This window comes from Drosophila albomicans, chromosome 2R (genome assembly GCF_009650485.2).
Source record: "Drosophila albomicans strain 15112-1751.03 chromosome 2R, ASM965048v2, whole genome shotgun sequence".
Taxonomy (NCBI): domain Eukaryota; kingdom Metazoa; phylum Arthropoda; class Insecta; order Diptera; family Drosophilidae; genus Drosophila; species Drosophila albomicans.
In genome coordinates this window covers 26544503-26563275 of record NC_047631.2, presented here as the reverse complement: position 1 = coordinate 26563275, position 18773 = coordinate 26544503, and the positions used below count along the sequence as shown (strand labels likewise).

The 18773-nt window shown below is 42.2% G+C and overlaps 2 protein-coding genes across 6 annotated transcripts in view; one reads left to right on the top strand and one right to left on the bottom strand.

Moving 5' to 3' along the window:
* LOC117574355 (sterile alpha motif domain-containing protein 5) overlaps window positions 1-18773 on the bottom strand; it is a 159834-nt gene that overhangs the window by 5142 nt on the left and 135919 nt on the right. For 2 of the 5 annotated variants that reach the window (XM_034258184.2, XM_034258186.2), the window contains exons 3-13: window positions 13591-13914; window positions 12977-13293; window positions 12852-12901; window positions 12664-12770; window positions 10778-10864; window positions 9898-9954; window positions 6685-6742; window positions 5992-6218; window positions 3745-3908; window positions 1946-2027; window positions 1223-1429 (exon numbers count right to left, since the gene is read on the bottom strand). In XM_034258184.2, the coding sequence (XP_034114075.1) occupies window positions 1223-1429; window positions 1946-2027; window positions 3745-3908; window positions 5992-6218; window positions 6685-6742; window positions 9898-9954; window positions 10778-10864; window positions 12664-12770; window positions 12852-12901; window positions 12977-13293; window positions 13591-13914 (1680 nt within the window). The remainder of the gene's footprint in view (window positions 1-1222; window positions 1430-1945; window positions 2028-3744; window positions 3909-5991; window positions 6219-6684; window positions 6743-9897; window positions 9955-10777; window positions 10865-12663; window positions 12771-12851; window positions 12902-12976; window positions 13294-13590; window positions 13915-18773) is intronic. The other 3 variants (XM_034258185.2, XM_034258187.2, XM_034258188.2) reach the window with 2 other exon arrangements.
* Window positions 233-771, top strand: LOC117576761 (acylphosphatase-1-like). Its single transcript, XM_034261807.2, has one exon. It carries the CDS (start codon window positions 333-335, stop codon window positions 711-713), a length of 381 nt encoding a protein of 126 aa, XP_034117698.2. The 5' UTR covers window positions 233-332; the 3' UTR covers window positions 714-771.

The window sequence follows — 18773 nt, the reverse complement described above, 5'->3', positions numbered from 1 at the left end:
TACCACACACAAAACTTTGTTCATATCAACCGTTAGTCAACAGGCCTAGGCGCCGATTGCAACTCTCTATCCACTCCCACCCCCTCCCTTGCTCAGCTAGTTGTGCAACTCTTGCAGCAAACAAACATCAAAGTTGTCTGCAACATTTTGCGTTGCAGGCGACGTAAAGTCGACAACATAGCGAAGAGTTTTTCAATGTCAAACTAGACGACTAAAAGATGCTCTGTATAGGAAATTTTCTAGCTGATTTTTAAGTGTCAAATGTTTTATAAAATTATACAAAATTTTCTTTAGAAATTAAGGAATTCGATGAACAGCATGTAAGCTTAGGCATGGCTTCTGTATTTGCCTGTGAATTTGAGGTGTTTGGCAAAGTGCAAGGCGTTTACTTTCGGCGCCATGCGGAGATCAAAGCCAAGACACTCGGACTGCGTGGTTGGTGCATGAACACAGCGAGTGGCACAGTCAGGGGCTACATTGAGGGACCACGCGTTGAGGTAAATCTGATGAAGGAATGGCTCAAAACAACCGGCAGTCCCTCATCGAATGTGCAGAAAGCAGTGTTCAGCACAGATCACGAGAAACGTGACTATGCTTTCAAGAACTTCCAAATACTGCCCGATATGCATAAAGATTCTCATCATCAGCATCATCATCGTAATCAACATCATCATCAACAAACGAGTCACAGAGAGAAAACAAAGAGACACTAAGCAAAGATCTTAAATGGAGCAGATTGCATAGAAGCTTAATAAATGTTTGTGCGGATTCCTTAAAGTTCAATAGTATTTTTTTTAGTAATTACTTTAGATACTTTAAAAGAAATATTTAAAGTGAAATTGTGTTATAGTATCTACTTTGACTCTATTTAACTTTTCATTTGGTTGCCACTGCAAATGGACTTTTACTTTTCATTTACAGGCTGGGTATAAAGGCTTGCAACAACCATGTGCAACAATCTGACCCATCGTCAGCGCGCATAAAAACTCATTTAACTGGCATTTGCATTTAGAGTGCATGTTCAACGCCTCGTTGGCTGAAAGTATTTTCGAGGGTTTTTCGGTTTAGAGTTTGACTTTTGCATAGGCGTAGACCAATTGCAAGGATTAAAGGCTGCTCACGAAAATTCGAATCCCTAGCATATCGTATGTAAATGTCAAGCTAATTACATTTCATTCGAGCACACACACACACACAGAGTTACAGTGATTAATTAACTTACATGATGCACCATGGCCTTCTGGCAAATGGTATTCGCCTTGTGTGGCAGCCCATTCTTTTTGGCCTTCGCGACAAGACTGGGCGGCAATCCATGCCGTGTGGCGCCAATGTCCTCGTAATCGGATGATGGACTCGGCGACAGCGAGGGCGATTCACCGATGCCGCCGCTAAGCGTGCGGTAACGTGCTGTACAATTGTTGGTGCCAATCTACAAGAGAGAGAAAGAGAGAGAGAGAGAGAGACGTCAAGTTAAGAGTGCGTTTCATATTAACCAAGCTCGAGTGGAGACAAGGCAAGTTTGCAAATGAAATGGCCAACAGGCAACCGTCAGAGTCAGAGTCTGAGTTGGAAGCATCGTTTCGCATTTCGACATCGTTTAGCTTGGCTTAAGTGCCGTCGTTTGGCAACAGAACAACAACAGAGACAAAAAAAACGAGAGAGAGAGAGAGAGAGAGAGAGAGTTGGTAGAAAAACTTTGGCTAAAAAGCTTTTCGAGTTTTTATGCTCCGAGTCAGTCTCAGACTACGTGGTGCATTTTGTTATTCTTCTTGCTGGCTAAATGCGAACTTTGTTTGTCACTAAGTGCACTTAATCAATTTAGACGACGCATTGAGTCGCACACACACACACACATACGTAAGGTCGAAGGATGAGATACGAGAGAAATGCCAAACGCAACTTAAATGAGCTCTGCCAAGAGTCTAATGCGTTTTTGTATACTCACCGAAACAGTGCTGAGCCTGGAGGTAACGCTTTGTAAATCCGAAATGGAGCCCGCATAGTCGCCACTCTCACGATCATGGGATCTGCAAGAGAAGGTCAAGAAGGTCAAGAAGCGTATTAGTTTCGTAATTGTTTCCCAATAATATTTTCAGCTGTGGCAAGTTGTCAGCAGCTGCTTGCCAACTATTTAAAATATATGTATATGTATACTCAATCAAATATTTGTACATCTTCACCTCGAGTGGCCCAAAGAAAAGGGCTTGAAACGTAGACCCAACATCGTTTTGATTTCAAAAATCTTACTTTCTGATGCCAAGTAAATATGTGTGCACAGCAATCGCAACAACATTGGCAAGAGCAACATCAACAAACACAGCAATAATAACACTTGGCACAAAGGTCTTCATTCTTTTTTTTTTCCATCCATTTTGGGTCCACAAGGCAGAGCTCATATAAATAAATATTTTATACCTTTTGCCAAGTTCGTCTTCAATTTTCTTATTCCTATTGCTGTTGTTGTTATTGTTGGCCGTTTGACTTTAACACTGTTGAGATTTTCACTTCCTTTTCGCATGTTGATATTTATTTTTTTTCTGTATATTTATTTTCATTTTTTTTTTTTTTTTGTATGTTGAGAAAAGTTTTTTGTTTTGGGACAGCCCAAAGGAAGGCGGCGCACCGGGCGTATAAGTTATTTCAGCACGTCTTTTGTATAGTTGCCGTCGTGGTGCGTACGTGTGGAAAACGCTTTTCCATCTCACTCGACTGCCAATTGGTAACTGGCAACTGGCAAACAGGCAACTGGCAACTGGCAACCGTCGCGACGGGTCGGCTGACTGATTGATGAGAGAGAGAGAGAGCCGGGCGGCGTGCGATGTTGAAGCTTCATTTGGGAGCCGCGTTGAAGTAGCAATAATGCCATTTCATTCAAGTGTCGATGCTGTCTGCCATCGGTCGAGCAATATTGCAGACGTCGCTCGCCGTGTTGCCGTGTTTCGTCTTCTTATTAGTTTGTCCAGCTGCCTCACACACTGCCTCTCACTCACACACATAGAAAGCTACAACAGTTCCACATCCTTGTTGAATGTTTTATTCTTTGTGGCATGCGTAACAATATGAAATTGATGACTTTCGCTTCAATGCGTTTCGATATGTGGCAAGTCAGTCAGTCAACGAGTCAGCCAAACAGACAGACAGACAGACAGACAATCGGATGGACAGAGAAGAGACTCTTCTTTCATTGGTCGTGTGTGTGTGTGGCTGCTGCAAAATGTTGATAACAGCACTAATGAAGTGAGGCTACCTTTTTTTCTTTTTCTTCTTTTGCCATTGCTTCGGGTCGGGTTCAATCCTTTTGCGCACCTTTTCACATTGACAAATAAATGCGAGGAGAGTTGGGAAGGAGTTTAGCTCATTGATTGCTTTGCTTTGGTTCGTTTTGGTCAACTATTAGTGTTGGCTTGTTTGCCGGGCTAAATGTTTGGCCTTTTCATGCCACACTGCACACATTTGTGGCACATTTTGTAGTTCACTGAGTTTTCACCAGTGTGAGTGGTCAGACAAAAAGGGTTCGCCTGCAATTGCCAAATATCGCCAGATAACCGCCTGACACAGTCATCAATTTATGTATGTTTTGTTGCCTGCCTCTGTTGCTGCTACTGCTCTGCTCTGCTGTAATATTAATGCTTTGCCCTTTGGCCCCGCAGTCATAAACTCAACTGCAAATAATAATGGCAATCAGCCTCTCACCACTTGACCCATCCATCCATCTACCCCCCCAAACTTTGCTTGTACACTCACCTGGCGTGCGTTAAGGGTATTATTGTCGGCGGATTTGGCGGCTGCTGTGGCACGATAAGCCCTCGTCGCGGCGGTCCGCGTTGTGGCAGTGAAATATCTCCGGCGGATCTTAATGAAATTACGCCCGTACTCTCGCGGTTGTTCGAGAACCGTACACGGCCACCCTGCAAAAGAAGAGAGAACAGAGCAGAAAAGATGGTTGACTTGTAGTAGTTGAGCATGAGCTGGTGAATGAGTTTTAAATGTAAGCAAAACATGCGGCATAATGTGTTCAAGTAGCAGTTGTTGTTGCCTGCCCCCTCACAACACAGCAGCAACAAAATTATGAAAAATTAACAAAGTTATAAAAGTTTATGCGCGGCGTGTTGCCAGTTTTGCGAGTTGAGTTTATTTTAGCCTGTTGCGGTACTGCTCTGCTCTGATTTTCCTTGTTTTTTAGCCACCATGTTCAGTTCAAATTTTTGTTTTGTTTCGGTTTTATGGAATTTTAAATTTAGTTTATTCGCATACAGCGGAAATTGCAAAGTTGTTGCTTTCAATTTGAAGGCAACTCAGAGATAGGCGCACACTTCTCTCAATTTAGGTAAACGCGCCACCATTTGTGGCAAGCAACAACATGTAAATTACAAAGTTTTCGCAACACACAAGAATGTTGCATGTTAGCATTGTGGATAACCCGCATAAAATAGCCATGCCTGGGATAATGAATATGCCTCTTTGCTATGCAAAAAACTATAGCATACTTTTCTGCGTCTGATCAAAGCGAGAAGGGCAGCTTTCTATTTGAGGACTTTTTTGGGTCCAGTTCGACAGTCAGTCGATTGCGGTCTGTTGGGCAAATATAACAGCAGCAACAACAACAACAAAAACAACAACAATTGCTAGCTTAACATTATTATCGAGGTCCGCTAAAGTGCTGCGCAAACCGCAAAAACTTTGTGCTAAACAAATTTTTCCTGTGCCTTTCCACTCCTAGTTGTTGTTGTATTGCCACATCAAAGTGAAACATGAAATTGAAAAGGCCGCAAAGGGCGGCCTCAAGGATATCGAATCGCAGCTGAGTGATTTCAATTGACTAAGAAAACAAAATTCTTCAAAATGCTAAGGAGGTAAGCGTTTGCGTTTGCGTTTGCTTTGGGGGTACATCTAATGCGCATCGACAAAAGCGCAACTTCTGTGAATATCATCACAAAGAACCGCAAACAAAAAAATGTATATAGAAAAATATATATTTTGTGCAAAGCCAAAGGCAAGAAAGTCTCAAGACGTCGCCTACGACGAGCGCAACTTGGGCGCAAGTCAACAAGAATTATGCACTTTCTTTTTTTTCCTGTGCGCTGTCAATAAAAATAAAGTGAGTTGAAGTTCAAACTGGCGAAAAGACTTGCACAAGTAGAAGTAGAAAATGCCAAAGGACATACAAATCGAAGTTGGAAATCAATGCGAGAAAGGCAAAAATATATTCAGCGTATAATTTAATAAAGCAAATAAAAAAAAAAAAAATTGAAAGCACAAAGCGAAGACTTCCACGAAATCCGCAGAGAAATCAAAGTAACAGGCACAGCAGCGAGTGGGAGTTGGCCCAAAAGAGGGCGTGGCTGCCAGCAGGATTAACAGCAGAGACGAATGTGCCGCATAAATCCAAAAGTAGAAACTGGAGAACTGATTGCATTGCATTGGCGACATTGTGGAAGCCAAAAGAGAATTGGCTGCGAGTCGTAAAGAAAAAAAAACAAGTAAGAAAGTTTCAGTTGAGTGTGAGTGCTCGAATGTGGAATACCTGTCTTCAATGAGAACATAAAAGTGTGGAACTTTCTTTTAAAAATACCAAATTAATATACCAAAAAAATACTGAAATATATTTTAAATGGCATTTAAAAATAACTTTTTTTATTGAAAGCACAATAGTGAGGTATTATCATTTAAATATACCAAAATCATATACTAAAAATAATAAAAAGAAATATACCGAAAAGGTTTGGTATTATAATTTAAATATATTATATTAAAATACCAAAATATACCGAAATATATACATGGTATGTTGAAATAATACTACATTTATAAAACCCTTCTACCCAAGTGTGTAGCGGGTATAAACAGGAAACTTGAAATCGAAGTCGAAGTCGAATGCGGCAGCTACTTTAAGTGGGCGCAAGTGTTTGGCAAACCGCGCACATAAATCACAAAGCACACACAGACTTGCAGTATTATATATATAGATAGAGAGAGAGGGCGACGACTTACCTGTATTGTTGCCGCTGGTCCACAATTGAGTCCGGCCATGAGAAAATCATCGGGATCGCTTTCGTAGGGCGGTTCATCGTACCAATGACCTTGATGGTGCAGCGCACTAACCGCATAATGTGCGGCGCCACCAACGGGAATGCCACCAGCTCCGACTCCAATACCAACACCAGGTCCATTGCGCAGCGCCTCATCGTACATATAAGTGTCATCTGCAAAGGGATAGACTGTGAGGCGATGTGGCTTAGTTAGAGGGGTGAGTGAGAGAGCAGCAGAGGGAATAGAAAAGGGGATGAAGCATTTTGCAGGCTTTAAACGAAAAATGTGCAGGGGCAACATGATATTATTAAACGCAACGTTGCACACACACACGAAACGAAAAAAAAACTTGAAATGGGGAAAAAGTTGCACAGTTTGTTGCAACCGGAAACGGACATAAGATTTTATGCTCGCTTATGCATGTGACGCTCAGTCAGCCAGCCAGCCATGTGTGGCAAGCAGCAGCAGCAGTAGCAGCAGAGTCTGAAGTCTGCTAGCTGGCTGCAGCTGCAACATATTTGGAGTGCACAATTTTTACTGCATACTTTGGGGAGTCCAAGGCTCATAATTGTGCCGCATTTTAATTGAAATTTGCTTCTTTTTGCTGGGGAATGAGACTCTCACTTTACTTTGTTGCAAAGCTGCACAACTTACCCGTTCGTCCCTCGCCTCGACTCATTTGCAGCAGTCCTTGGCGTATGTCCCGCAAGATCTGCAAGTATCAAAACAAAAAGGATAAAGTAATTAGATGAATGTATGAAAAATGTTTGCAAATAATATTAAAAAAAAAGAAAACTATAAAATGTGTGTCGCCTAAGTGAAGTGCACTTTATGATCTTTGACAAATGTTTTTAGGTGCCGAGTTTTGTGTGCTGCTTCGTTTTTTATGTGGGGCAAGTGTTGTGCCGAAGCAAGACACTTAGTCTATGCTGAACAGACGACGTGACTACTGCGAAGCAAAAAAAAAAAAACTAAACTTGCTCAACTTTGGCAGTCAAGTCGAAGCTTTAGCTTATTTGTCAGCGAATGGCAGCAGCTGCCACATGGCGTGGCATTTAGGGGCATCCCTCTATTTCTCTCCATTTCGCTTGAGTTTTTATACATAGAAGTATTTTTAGAGCTTTGCCTGGGCAAATGGCAAAGGCAAACGGCAAAGGCGTTAAAATTACAAAATTCCATTTGAAAACTAAAACAATTTTCAGTGCACACAAGTGAAATGATGCTGTTGCGAGTTGTTGCCTCTGTCCTGCAACATAATAGCGCAATATGTGTTGAATACTAATTTAAGAACATGCCATGGCCATGTTCTACGAGACATGTGTGTGAGTCACAATAAAAGCAAGAAAAAAACTTAGAGAAAAAAAAAGGATGCCAGGGCCAGTCAGAGATGTAGAAAATGTAGAAAATAACAACAAGAGAAATGCCAGTAAAAGTGGCATAAAAATTAGCTAAAAGCTTTTCGGGGCAGCAACATTAAAAATACATTTAAATGTTTTGCAGCAACAACGACGACGACGACGACAATTGACTCGAAGTGCTGTAAATTTATGCTGCTTCTGCTTCTGCTGTTTGCTGCTGCCTTAAAGCTAATCACATTGCTGCAGAGAGCTGTGCTTAATTGACTGCTCGATATACGTTTTCTCTTTGTCTGTGTGTCGCTTTTTAGTAGTGCTGTGGTTGGACACAGGACACAGGACACAGGACACACAAAGTAACTATTGGCAGCAGGCGCAACATTTCTTCTGCCCCATCGCTTATACTATAAATATTTCATAAGCATGATACATTTTTCTCTCTCTCTCTCTCTCTCTCTCTCTCTCTCTCTGGGCAAATGGAAAATAAGCAGCAGCTGTGCTGGCAACCAAGAAGAGGAAGAAGAGTGGACAGAAAGGGAAACAAGAGGCGGCCTAGTGGCAACAAGAACAGCAATTACAATTAGACAAACAGCAAGTTGTTTGCACAAGTTAAGCAGCAACTACAACAACAATGACAATGGACAGCAACAATGTCGTTGTGTGCACTGTGAGTGTGTGTGTGTGTGTGTAAGAGTGTGTTTTGTATGTGTGTGTGAGAGAGTGAGTGTATGCTTTTCATTTATGCACAAAAATTATTGCCGTTGCTTAGGCGGCACACGTCGTCGACATGCAAACAGACAAATTGTCGTGCAGCAACGCATTTGCTATCTCACTCTCTATCTATCTCTTCCTCCCTCTCTCTCTCTTGCTCTACACTCTTCTATGTTTTTGTGTTTGTGTGCGCTTGGCAACTGCAAGAATTTTGCATTTTCGGTACGAAATTGAAGAGACTATGACTATGACTATGGGGCTTAAGTCTGGAAATGGAAATTGGAATATGACATCGTTGGCCTGATAACTGCTTTGTATAATTAACTGTGAATATTAGTGGAGAATGGTCATCAGCAACATGGCCAAGCAAGTGCATAAGTATGCGCCAGATAAGAGCTGTACCCGGAAATGAACTGAGTTCAGCTTGAAGTATTTTTAAAGCAGGGATTTTAGTCATTGGAAGTTTTATAAAAAAAATTGAAAATTAAGTCAAGAAAGAAAAAACTCAAATCCGATAGTAGCAGACGTTTTAAGCAATATTGCTTAGATAACTTCTATGGCTTTTATACTAATTATTTATTATTATTTTTTTGTTGTTTATATAATTGGCATATGCAAAAATTTGTTGTCCAAGTTTAAAGCACCTGTTTTACCAACATTTTTTGTAATCTGGTGCCCTACTCTAATATGAAATAATTATTGATTAAATATAAGCATTTAGCTTGAATTATTGATTACATTCTAAGCGTATAATGAGCTATTACTATATATTTCACTAATGCTTTCACTTGTCATATTTATAGGGTATTAATGACACATTGCTATAGCTTTAAGCAAACAGTCTAACAAGGACCTTGGCATAAAACATTTACTCAAGTCCAGCCACGCCCTTTCATTTACTGTTTATTTCCATAAACAAGCATTTATATATAAACACACACTTTCGCACACATACTTTTACACACACATTGAGGCAATTAGTGCGGCACCTTTTTGGGCACGTATCCTTTTGCTTGGGTTCTCTGTGGCAAATTTGAAATTTTCTAGAATAATTTTTATGACAGACAAAAAGTTTATCATTTGCCACGTTACACTTTATTGTTTTTGCAGTTGTGTGTGTTCCCTTTACTTATGTATGTGTGTGTGTGTTCTTAGGTGTAAATACACGTGTGTTAGTGTCATGTTTTGTCTGTCTCTGCTTTGCATGTTTTGCCACAACAGAATAATTGCTTTTGCTATGTTAAAAAATAAATTATTTTAATAGCTTTTGCACAGGTTGTAAGCCCTTAAATATGCATGATACGGATATGGATATGTTAGAATATTGCGTATACGTATCGTATACATTACATGCATGCATAACTGATATGATGTGTGATGGAGCAAAAAGTGCAAATTACACAAGCAAAGTCCAAGTAAATGCCAAGCAAAGAATTCCATTTAATCTCTGCATATTTTATCGATGGCAATAAAAATTTCTTTTACAGTCGCCTTGGTCAACCAACTAACTAACTAACTGCTTGTAATTGTTATTGCTGTAAAACGTTTTATGATTGTTTCAATTTCAATTTTGATATCTTTGACAGTTTGCAGAGTATATACTTTAATTATTGTGTCAACAAGTCAGGGTTTAAATTGAAATTATTAAAATAACGTTTTAAGTTGATTTCCTTTAACTCTGAGCTCAAACCTAACTTTTAATAATTTAAAACTTATTTCAACTTTTTTTAAAGTCTGCGCAAAATTCTTAAAGAATTATCAGAATTTATTTCAATTTGAGAAAGTATTTTTTTTCACTTACCTCTTCATGTTCACGTTGAAACTTTTCCTTTTTGCGCATTGCTTCTTGTACTTTTAACTGCATGAAAAGAGATTGGATTAAACAAAATATAGCAATTATGGCATTTGTATTTGTTGCAAGCACTTAGCAGCACAACAAATTTTAATAGACTCATAACTTGCAACAGTTTTGCAAGTTGCAAATCTGCTAAAGTTTCATTGTTTCTATTTTTTTTGTTTCGGTGTGAAAAACATGCGTGCAGCACAATTGGATGTGGAAAGCGGGAGCGAGAACGAGCGAGTGGGCGTGGGCGTGGGCGTTGTTGCATGCATTATGCAGCTCGTTGCAGCTGTTGTGAGATTGCTGATGTTGGTGATGTTGGTGTTGTTGTTGCTGTCTGTTTGTTGTCGCCGTTGATTGCATTTTGTTGCTTGTTTTTGGTTGCCATGCTCCTTGCAACTCGCGCTGTCATTAATAATGAATGTTGACGGCAATGAACTTTTAAATGTTGCATGCATCTACTTTGCACAGTCATGTTGTTGTTGTTATTGTTGTTGTTGTTGCTTCAGCTGCCATTGGAGGTAAACGTGCTCGGAAGCAAGGTGCGCAGCTTTCGTGTTGAAATTGCATTGCAAATGCAACGAGCAACGAGCAACAGCTACCTGCAACACCGTGTGTTGAGGGTGGGTGGGTGGTAGCATGTTATAAGTGCGGTGTGGTATGCAACTTTCTTGTTGTTGTAAACTATTTTGAAGTAATTTTGTTTGCAGTGGCAGCTGTTGCCTCCGCCGCTTGCAACAACGCATTGCTTTGCAGCATAAATATTTATGCTGCCGCTCTGCTCGCTCGTTCGCTAGTTTCGCCATACATATTTATTGCGTATACGCCGCGTACAACTTACCCTATGGATTGTCTCCTCGAAACTCTGTTGTGGCACACCAGCGCCGCCGTTTATCATTTGAAAGTGCCTCAGACGATCGTTGGCTGCCTGCAAAGTGCACACACAAAAAAATAAGAGAAAAAAAAGGTTCACAAATCAATTAAAATTTCAATTTTCAATTTCGAAATTTTCAAGCAATTTCCAATTCAATTGGCGCAAAAGTTTCGCAGCTTATTAACTCGGGCCGACGCGAGGTGAGACTTCAAATATGCACAAAAGGTGAACGAGAAGCCTGCCGCTGGAGAAGAAAGTAGCTTGAGGTTGGGACGCAGCAAAGAGACTCATAAATCAGTTGTGGCTGCCACAGCTGATGGAGAGAAGGAGGTGGGAGAAAGGAGGGAGGAAGGAGTTGAGTGGGGGATCCACGTGCTTTATCGCCATTACGACGCCATTTTTGTATTTCACACCTTTCAGCTGGGGCTTTAATTTTTAATTAATAACGAGTCAGAGTGCACGACGAGGGTCGCGAAACCCTCGCGACCCTATCAGTATTCCCCTTTCCCCCTTTCCCGTTCTTCTTCTGCCTTTTACCAGTGTGTCTTGGCCTCTAATGCGTTTGTTTTCTTATCATAAATAGCAAATCAGCTAAGAGTCAGCTTTGGGGGTCAGGTCGAAATGGGCTAAAACACATGGCCATGGCCATAGTCAGGTGAGTGGCTGTTTAATTATATTTTGAAAGGGAGCTCGCCTTTTATTTCACTTCTCTTCTTTTTTTTTGCTCTTTGGCTCTTTGCTGTATGAGGATGCTGCTACTTAGGCGCATATCCTTAGTCATTTCCTGCGCTTATCTGGTGCCCGAGCACGACTTTCCCATCGACTCCTTTCTGCTCCTTGCTTCATTTTCATTCGCTCATTCGCTTTATTATTTATTTTCGCACAGGGCGCCGCCGTTGCTTCTTTTATTTATTTTTGTTTATTTTGTTGTGTTTCTTTTTTTTTTTTTTTGCACTCGTGCTTTTGAAAAATTTATGCATGTCCTTGCTTATTTATGAGCGTCGACGCCGTCGCAGCGTTATCTTTGGCCACAGTTTCATTGCCAGGCACTGGCTTTTGTCGTTGTCGTTGTGTTGCATGCACAGCAAGCTGCTCGAGTCAAGAATAGTGGCATCTACTTGGCTCTGCCGCCACCCGTTCCCCCCAAAAGGTGGCAGGACTCGACTCGACTCGAGTCGACTCTAATCAAAGGCGCCTCAGCGCTGAATGAATCCTTTGTGAGGAGGCGAGGAGTGCGCACAGATAAACTGGGAAGCAGCTACCAGTTGTGGCAGCTGTGGCAGTGGCAGTTCCACATTATGACAGTAGCAAGAAATGGAGAAAAGAAATGGCAATGTAGACATGGCCGCCAGGCAAAACGACAGAGCAGCTTCTCAACAGCAGCATCGTCGCAAATTTTTAACCTTTTTCATCGGGGGGGATGAAGAGTCAGAAGAGGAGGAGGGGCAACGACACGGGGGAGTAGCTCGCATAAAAATTTACATGTCCCCGGGGCCAAGATTAAGTACAGCAGCCAAGACGCAGCAGCAAGTCATAAAAAAAAACGAAAACAACAACGAAACTGAGGCCAAGAAACGGAATGTAACAAAAACGTGGCGATTGAGTGGGAGCGGGGACTGTCGAGGGGGGAATTACAATTGAAGGAGGGAGGGCGGAGAGGAGGGGCGACTGAAATTCTGCGCAAATAAATTGAAAGAATTACCGCAGTTGATTTAAATGAAAGGCAAAAGGACAAACAATTTGCTTGCGGTCATAAAACCGAAGCTCTTCGACTAAAATGAGTTTCCCCACTTGTAGCCAGAGTTGCCACAGTTCACCAAGAAGAGGATTGCCTCTTTTTTGGGTGTACTTACCCTAGCTTGTGCGCCATTCTGTTGATTGTTGCGATCCCTTCGATTGACAGTTTTTAAGCCTTTCAACAGACGCGCCAACGTTGTGCGCTTCTTTGTCTCGCGACCCTCTATAAAAAGAAGAAGTAGAAAAGGATTTGGGATTAGTCAAGGGACTTTAAGCTGTGCGAGATTTTGTTAATTGCACTCACCTGCTGTCGGTGGGAATTCATAGAAATATGCAGAGCGTGGACTCAGGCAGCTAAAAAGATAGAGAGCGAGAAGAGAATTAATGCAAATTTGTTGCCACAATTCTTTTGGCGTGGACAAAACTCACTTTTGTTGCACAAAATTCAAATGCGCTACATTTGGCGGGAGTGTTTGATGCTGATGTGGTCCAACTCCGGCCTGTCCTGCCGCCTGTTGTCCTGGCACAATTGGTAAATGTTGCTGCTGCTGCTGGTGATGTTGTTGTTGCTGCTGCTGTTGTTGCTGCAGCTGTTGCTGTTGTATGCTCTGCTGCGTCTGCAATGTTTGCTGCTGCAACAGATGCTGCTGCTGTGTCAAACCGCCGCGTGCCACTCGCGGCGCGAATACGCCATAGCCAAAGCCATAGATTTCGTCCTCTTCCTTGTCGGACAAGCAGCTGGAGGGCTGTGAAATTTGAACGAAAACAAAATGAGTTCAAAACTGTAAGGTGGACAAAATGCTAAGCAATGTTGAGAGAGCGTGCAACATGCAACAGAAGCAGTTGGAAACAAAAAAAAATTAAAAATGAAAAAAGCAAAACAACAACACGAATATATATAATTTGAAACAATTGCTTAATTTGAATACGTTTAGAATTTGCCAAATCAACGCCAACATCAATAAATTTTCTTTTGGGGCCTATCTTGTTGTTGTTTTGTGCTGCTGCTTGTTTGTGTATCTGTTTCTGTTTCGAATACATACCGAGTACTTTCCTGGCACATAAATGGGCTGGCTATGACTATTTGGCAGACCGGCGCCGTGCGTCGAATGACCGCGATGGCCATGCTGCAGGCGCTGTTGCATGCCACTGCCGCTGGCAATGCCACAGCCAGCGCTGCCGCTGAGGCCACTGCCACCGCTGCCGCTGGCGCCGCCGCTGCTGCCGCCGGCGGGATGAAGCGGACTGCGTTCCGCCCAAGCTGCTTGTCTAGCATTTTCTAAAGCACTTAAAATATCTCCAAAGGGAGCCATTAACAATTCACAATAGACCGATGCCAGACCCTCTAAATGGCCGCGTTGTCCGTCCTGCAAAACGAGAAGCACAGCAAATATACAGTGTTACTTCGCACTCCTCGAGAGGCAACTATTTTTGTGGTGGGGGAGTGAGTGAGGGATTTTTTGAGAGGTGAGAGGTGCGAGAAGGCCAGAGGGGAAAACTACGATTAACGATTAACGATGAGCGATTAAATGAGGTTATTGATGTTTGGCGTTGCAACTTGGGGTTTAATAATTGATTTAATTCTTGGGTTATGAATGCTTTTTAACGGGCTGGGAAGTTAGCTACAATAAACTACAGTAAGTGTGTGAGTGTGATAGTGTGTGTGTGTGTGTGTGTGTGTGTTTGTATGTGCAATGCGCTTAACTCAAATTAGTTTGCCGCTTGACGCCAATTCGCGCAAATTATTAAGTCGACGCCCCCTTGGGGCACTAAAAGCAACCGCCTAATGCACTTACTACAACACAACTAGAGAGAAATCCAGCAGAGCCTTCGAGCGCACATCGTTTGTCTTCGCATAAATTATGGCTCCAACTTGTGCCACACGTGTGTATGTGTGTGTGTGTTAGTCTCGACACAGCTGTAAAAAGCCCCCTGCTGTCGATGTGTGCAAATATTTACAGCTCAGCCTCATAGACGACATGGCACTTTTGCCTCTTGGCAGTAAATTGCGTCAGTTTGCGCTGCCTCCTCTGCTCCTCTTGCTTCCCTTCCTCGCCTCCCCTCCCCACAAATTGAAGGCGAAAAAATCAAGCAAAGAGCGATAAAATTGTTAAGCAAGAAACGGCGCTAAATTACGCAACATGCACACAATAAACACGAGTAGAGCAGCAGCAAGGCATTCGCAGAGCGAGAGGGAATGCAGGAGAGTAAGAGAGGGAGAGCTAGAGAGAGAGACAGCAGACAGTGAGCAGGAAAGAGAACTCCAACTGCCGCGCAATGACAGGCAAATGATATTTTGCAAGGAACTTGAAATTGGCCCACGCGGAGGAGTGTGAAGCAGCGCACTTTTTCATTGCATACCTGCAGGGGCATGACCCCCCCTCCCCTTATACAGTCTTCCTCTACGCGCCGCCTCTCTCTATTTAAAATCCGGCGTGACACTTGGAAGTGGGCGCTTGGGGCGCATGTTGAACTCTTGACATTGTTTCCAAGCATTGCCAACATGACGCTGGGGCATCAATCAAATATGACACGCATTAAAATTCGCACGCCCCGCGTATCCCTACCGCCTTTCCTCTTTCTCTGCCTCTCTCTCTCTCTACCTTCCTCTTGCTATCACACTGGGAAAATTGACAGCTTTCCAACTGACGAGACGCGTGTTTCGCCTGCCGCCGCTTCTTGCCACCATGTGTCGCCTACTCATTTGTGCGACGCGTGGCGCATTATAAAATGCCTGAGTTGTTGCTATCTCTGTCTCCTCTACCTCTGACTTTTCTCTCCGTCTGTATCCTATATCTTTTTCCTCTTTCTTTGACTCATTTCTTTTGCCACACTTTCCTCAGCTTGCGCCTCAGTATTTTATGCTTTATTTATAGTTGAATTTTATGCTTCTACCTGGCCATATTCCTAGCCAAGTATCAGCTAACACACATACCTATATTATTTTGTGTGTGTGCGTGTAATTTAGCGGGAAATTGCTGCGTTTAGCGTAATTTTTGCTACTTATTGCCTCTCGGCGCTGCCACAGCACAGCAAAGCCTTTTCATTTGTAGCCTTTGGCTAAGGTCCTTTCTCTGTCAGTCCCCTTTCTCTCTCTCTCTTCCTCTTCCTTTCCCCCTTCCCCCCTCTGTGGGTAATTTCACAATGAGCCCTTAAGGCAACGAAGGTGTTGCTTGTTGTTGTTCATATTATTTGCTAGCTGGCTTCTTCTTTTCTTTATTTTGTTGTTGCTTTTCTTTATTAAGGACACTTCGTCGTCGTCTGCCGACGAAAAAGTGTCAAGTTTTGATGGGCTGGCAAAAGTGTTGTTGGCATTTTTATGAACCAATTTACAAGACAACCAAGTATTTCGATACTACACTGTTTTTTGGGGAAACATTTTTAAATTGTGCATTTAGAAATGTATAGAAAATGCTACTTAAAGTGATCTCCGCTTAAAGCAATATCTAGTTTAATGAATTCGCGAATGAATGTAAAAAGTTCATTATGCATTCTGCACAAATTTATTATGCAATTCCAAGTTGATGGCAGCTGGCTGAGGGAGAATCAATTTCATAAGCATGTTGAGTACATAAATAAATACATATAGAAGAGAAGAGAGCAAGAGAGAAAGATGATGATGATGTCCTTTTTGCCAGCTTGTCAAGCGGCAAACTCATAAAGTCATTTGCAATTTGCTGCCAAGCCAAAACCAATGCGAAATGACAGCAGCAAAAGTTTCTATGTAGACGCGACTCATAGCTAAATAACTGTACGAGTGTGTGTGTGAGTGTGTGAGTGAGTACTCGAATAGATTCATAAAAAAAATGGCAACAAAATAACTGTCGCAATAAAATAATTTATTGAAGTTTTGCAATGCCAGCGACAAATGCAATAAACTGCAAAATTGTGCGGCGCTCACATGACGTATGCGTTATAAATTTATTTTCAATAGTTCGACAGCGCGCCCATTGCGCGCCGGCTTTATTGGCAACTCTTGACACACATCCCTAGCAGCAGTAGAAAAAATGTGCGAAAATGTAGCAGAAGGAGCTAAAGAAGCTGCTGCTGGATGGATGTGGATGGAACGACACAGGAGATTGGATAAAGGATAAAGTGATGTATGAGTTTAACGCCCTCACGTAGCTCGACAGCAGCAACTGAAGGAGCAGGACAGCTGCAAAAGTTGTCTGCTTATGAGGCAAGAAGATGTTGCCACCAGCATCGATATTGACAGCGAATCGACCGACGAAGGAGCTCGTGCCAGGATTTGGCAATGACAGCAGCAGAAAAGACCAAAAAATAAAAGTAGAAGGAGAAGGAGAAGCAAAGCAAAACTTTGTTGGCAGCCAAATGCTTGTTATTTGAGGCAACTTTACTCGTAGAGCTCTGGCTAAAATGACTTTGTGTTTATTTGTGTTGTATGTATTTAGTAATCAGCTTTCTGGCACAACAAATTATTTGAGCGCAACGGGGGCTAATAACTTTTGACATGTGTGCTTGTAAGTGCCACATCAACACAGAGAATGAGGGAAGGAAGTAAAGCTGATAGTGGGAGGCGTTGGGGCGTGACATGTAGATTGCCAGAGACAGGCAAAAGATCTCACTCGCTTCACGTTTGCTCATTAAGAGACCGCAAAAATGCCAGCAAAATTCCGCTCAAGCTTGTCAATTTTTTGCGCAAACTTGGCACTCGACTCTTGGCCAAACTCTGCTAATTGATGACATTGCTTGTTATGGGCAAAAGCTTTGCTGTTGTTGTTGCTGTTGTTGACGCTATTTGTTGCCTGCAAGCGTTTAATGAGCAAACAGAACGCACGCAAAATTACAAAGAACAGCCTCGAGTCTCAGTCTCTCTCCTCTGTCTCTGTGTCTGGTCAGCCCGTATTTGCACAAGTCTCCAAAGCCGCATGCAAACACCAATTAGAGTGACCGCAATGCAAACAAAGGTATCAATTAAGGGTCCAGCCATATAGCTCCCACTTCTCTGCTTCCACCTTTTGAATTTACTCTTCCACCTCTTTTTGCCTGCCAGGCTTAGCTCCACTTTAAATGGGCTTAAAGGCACAAAACGTTGCTTCGCTGACTTCTGAGTCGTTTGTCGATGTCGTTGTCGTTGTCGTTGTCAAATGGAATGCAAGTCAATTTGCGTTTCAGTCATAACAAAGATACGACAACTTCACCCCGAAATAGAAGCTGAATTCAAATCCAGTTGCAAAAAGTCACAACAATCAGTGGCATTGCATCCGGTTTCCCCTCGACTGCCTTCGACGCGTAATCAGCTAAAAGAAATCAACTTCAAGTTGGAAGTTATATTCACTGAAATCACGATGTTGATGTTGATGTCCATGATGATGGCAGCCTAAGGCTTTCGCTTTGAGCGAAGGAATGGGGGAGTGATGGCACTTAAGGGTTAATTTCATAAATTGTAGATCAAAGCATTCTGCCAGAGAGAGAGAGAGAGAGAGAGAATTTGTCGACAGGCAACAAACGGGTGACACAACAGCAACAACCGGCAAGAAGAAGAAGAAGAACTCCTGGTATTTTTAGCCCTGCAGTTGACAATTTTTGAAAAAGTCAGTGATTTGTAAATAATCCTTTTATGAGCACAATGGCTGCTCGTTAACGGCAAATGAGTTTTGACATGGCCAGTGGACAAGAGCATGCAGCCTACACGCCACCATGCCGCATGCCACAGCACCCCGTCTCCACCCTCACCCACTCTTTTATATATGTACATTAACTACAACCATGCTAGCGACAACAACAACAACAACCATTGCTTATCCCACTCGACAATCTGAGAACGAGACTTTGAATAATGCGTGGCCATTAGCACGGCCATCAGGTCGTGCTAGCTGTTGGCCTCCCTTTTCCCTTTCCCCTCTAGCCTTTACTACTCTAACTCCTCTCTCCTCGATAGTTTAGCTACTGCGTGTTGTAATTGTAGTTGTGCTGCTTTGCCAACTTGTTAGCTTCGCTCTTCGTTGGCTAAGTTTTGCTTACTGAGTTGCTGCCTTCAGTCAGCAAAGAATTTAGTCAATTTCTCCATTCATTCAATACCCTTTTCTTTAGTTGGCTGTCAAACTAGTTGCCCATAAAATATTTTTTGATCTTTAACTTTCTTTTTATGTATACAACTTGAATTTGGATTCTTCTGCCATAAAAGACTTTTTGGTCAGCTTATTTATGCTCTCTCTATTTACTTAATCTAGATTTCTTTAGTTAAGAATATTTTAAACTTAAT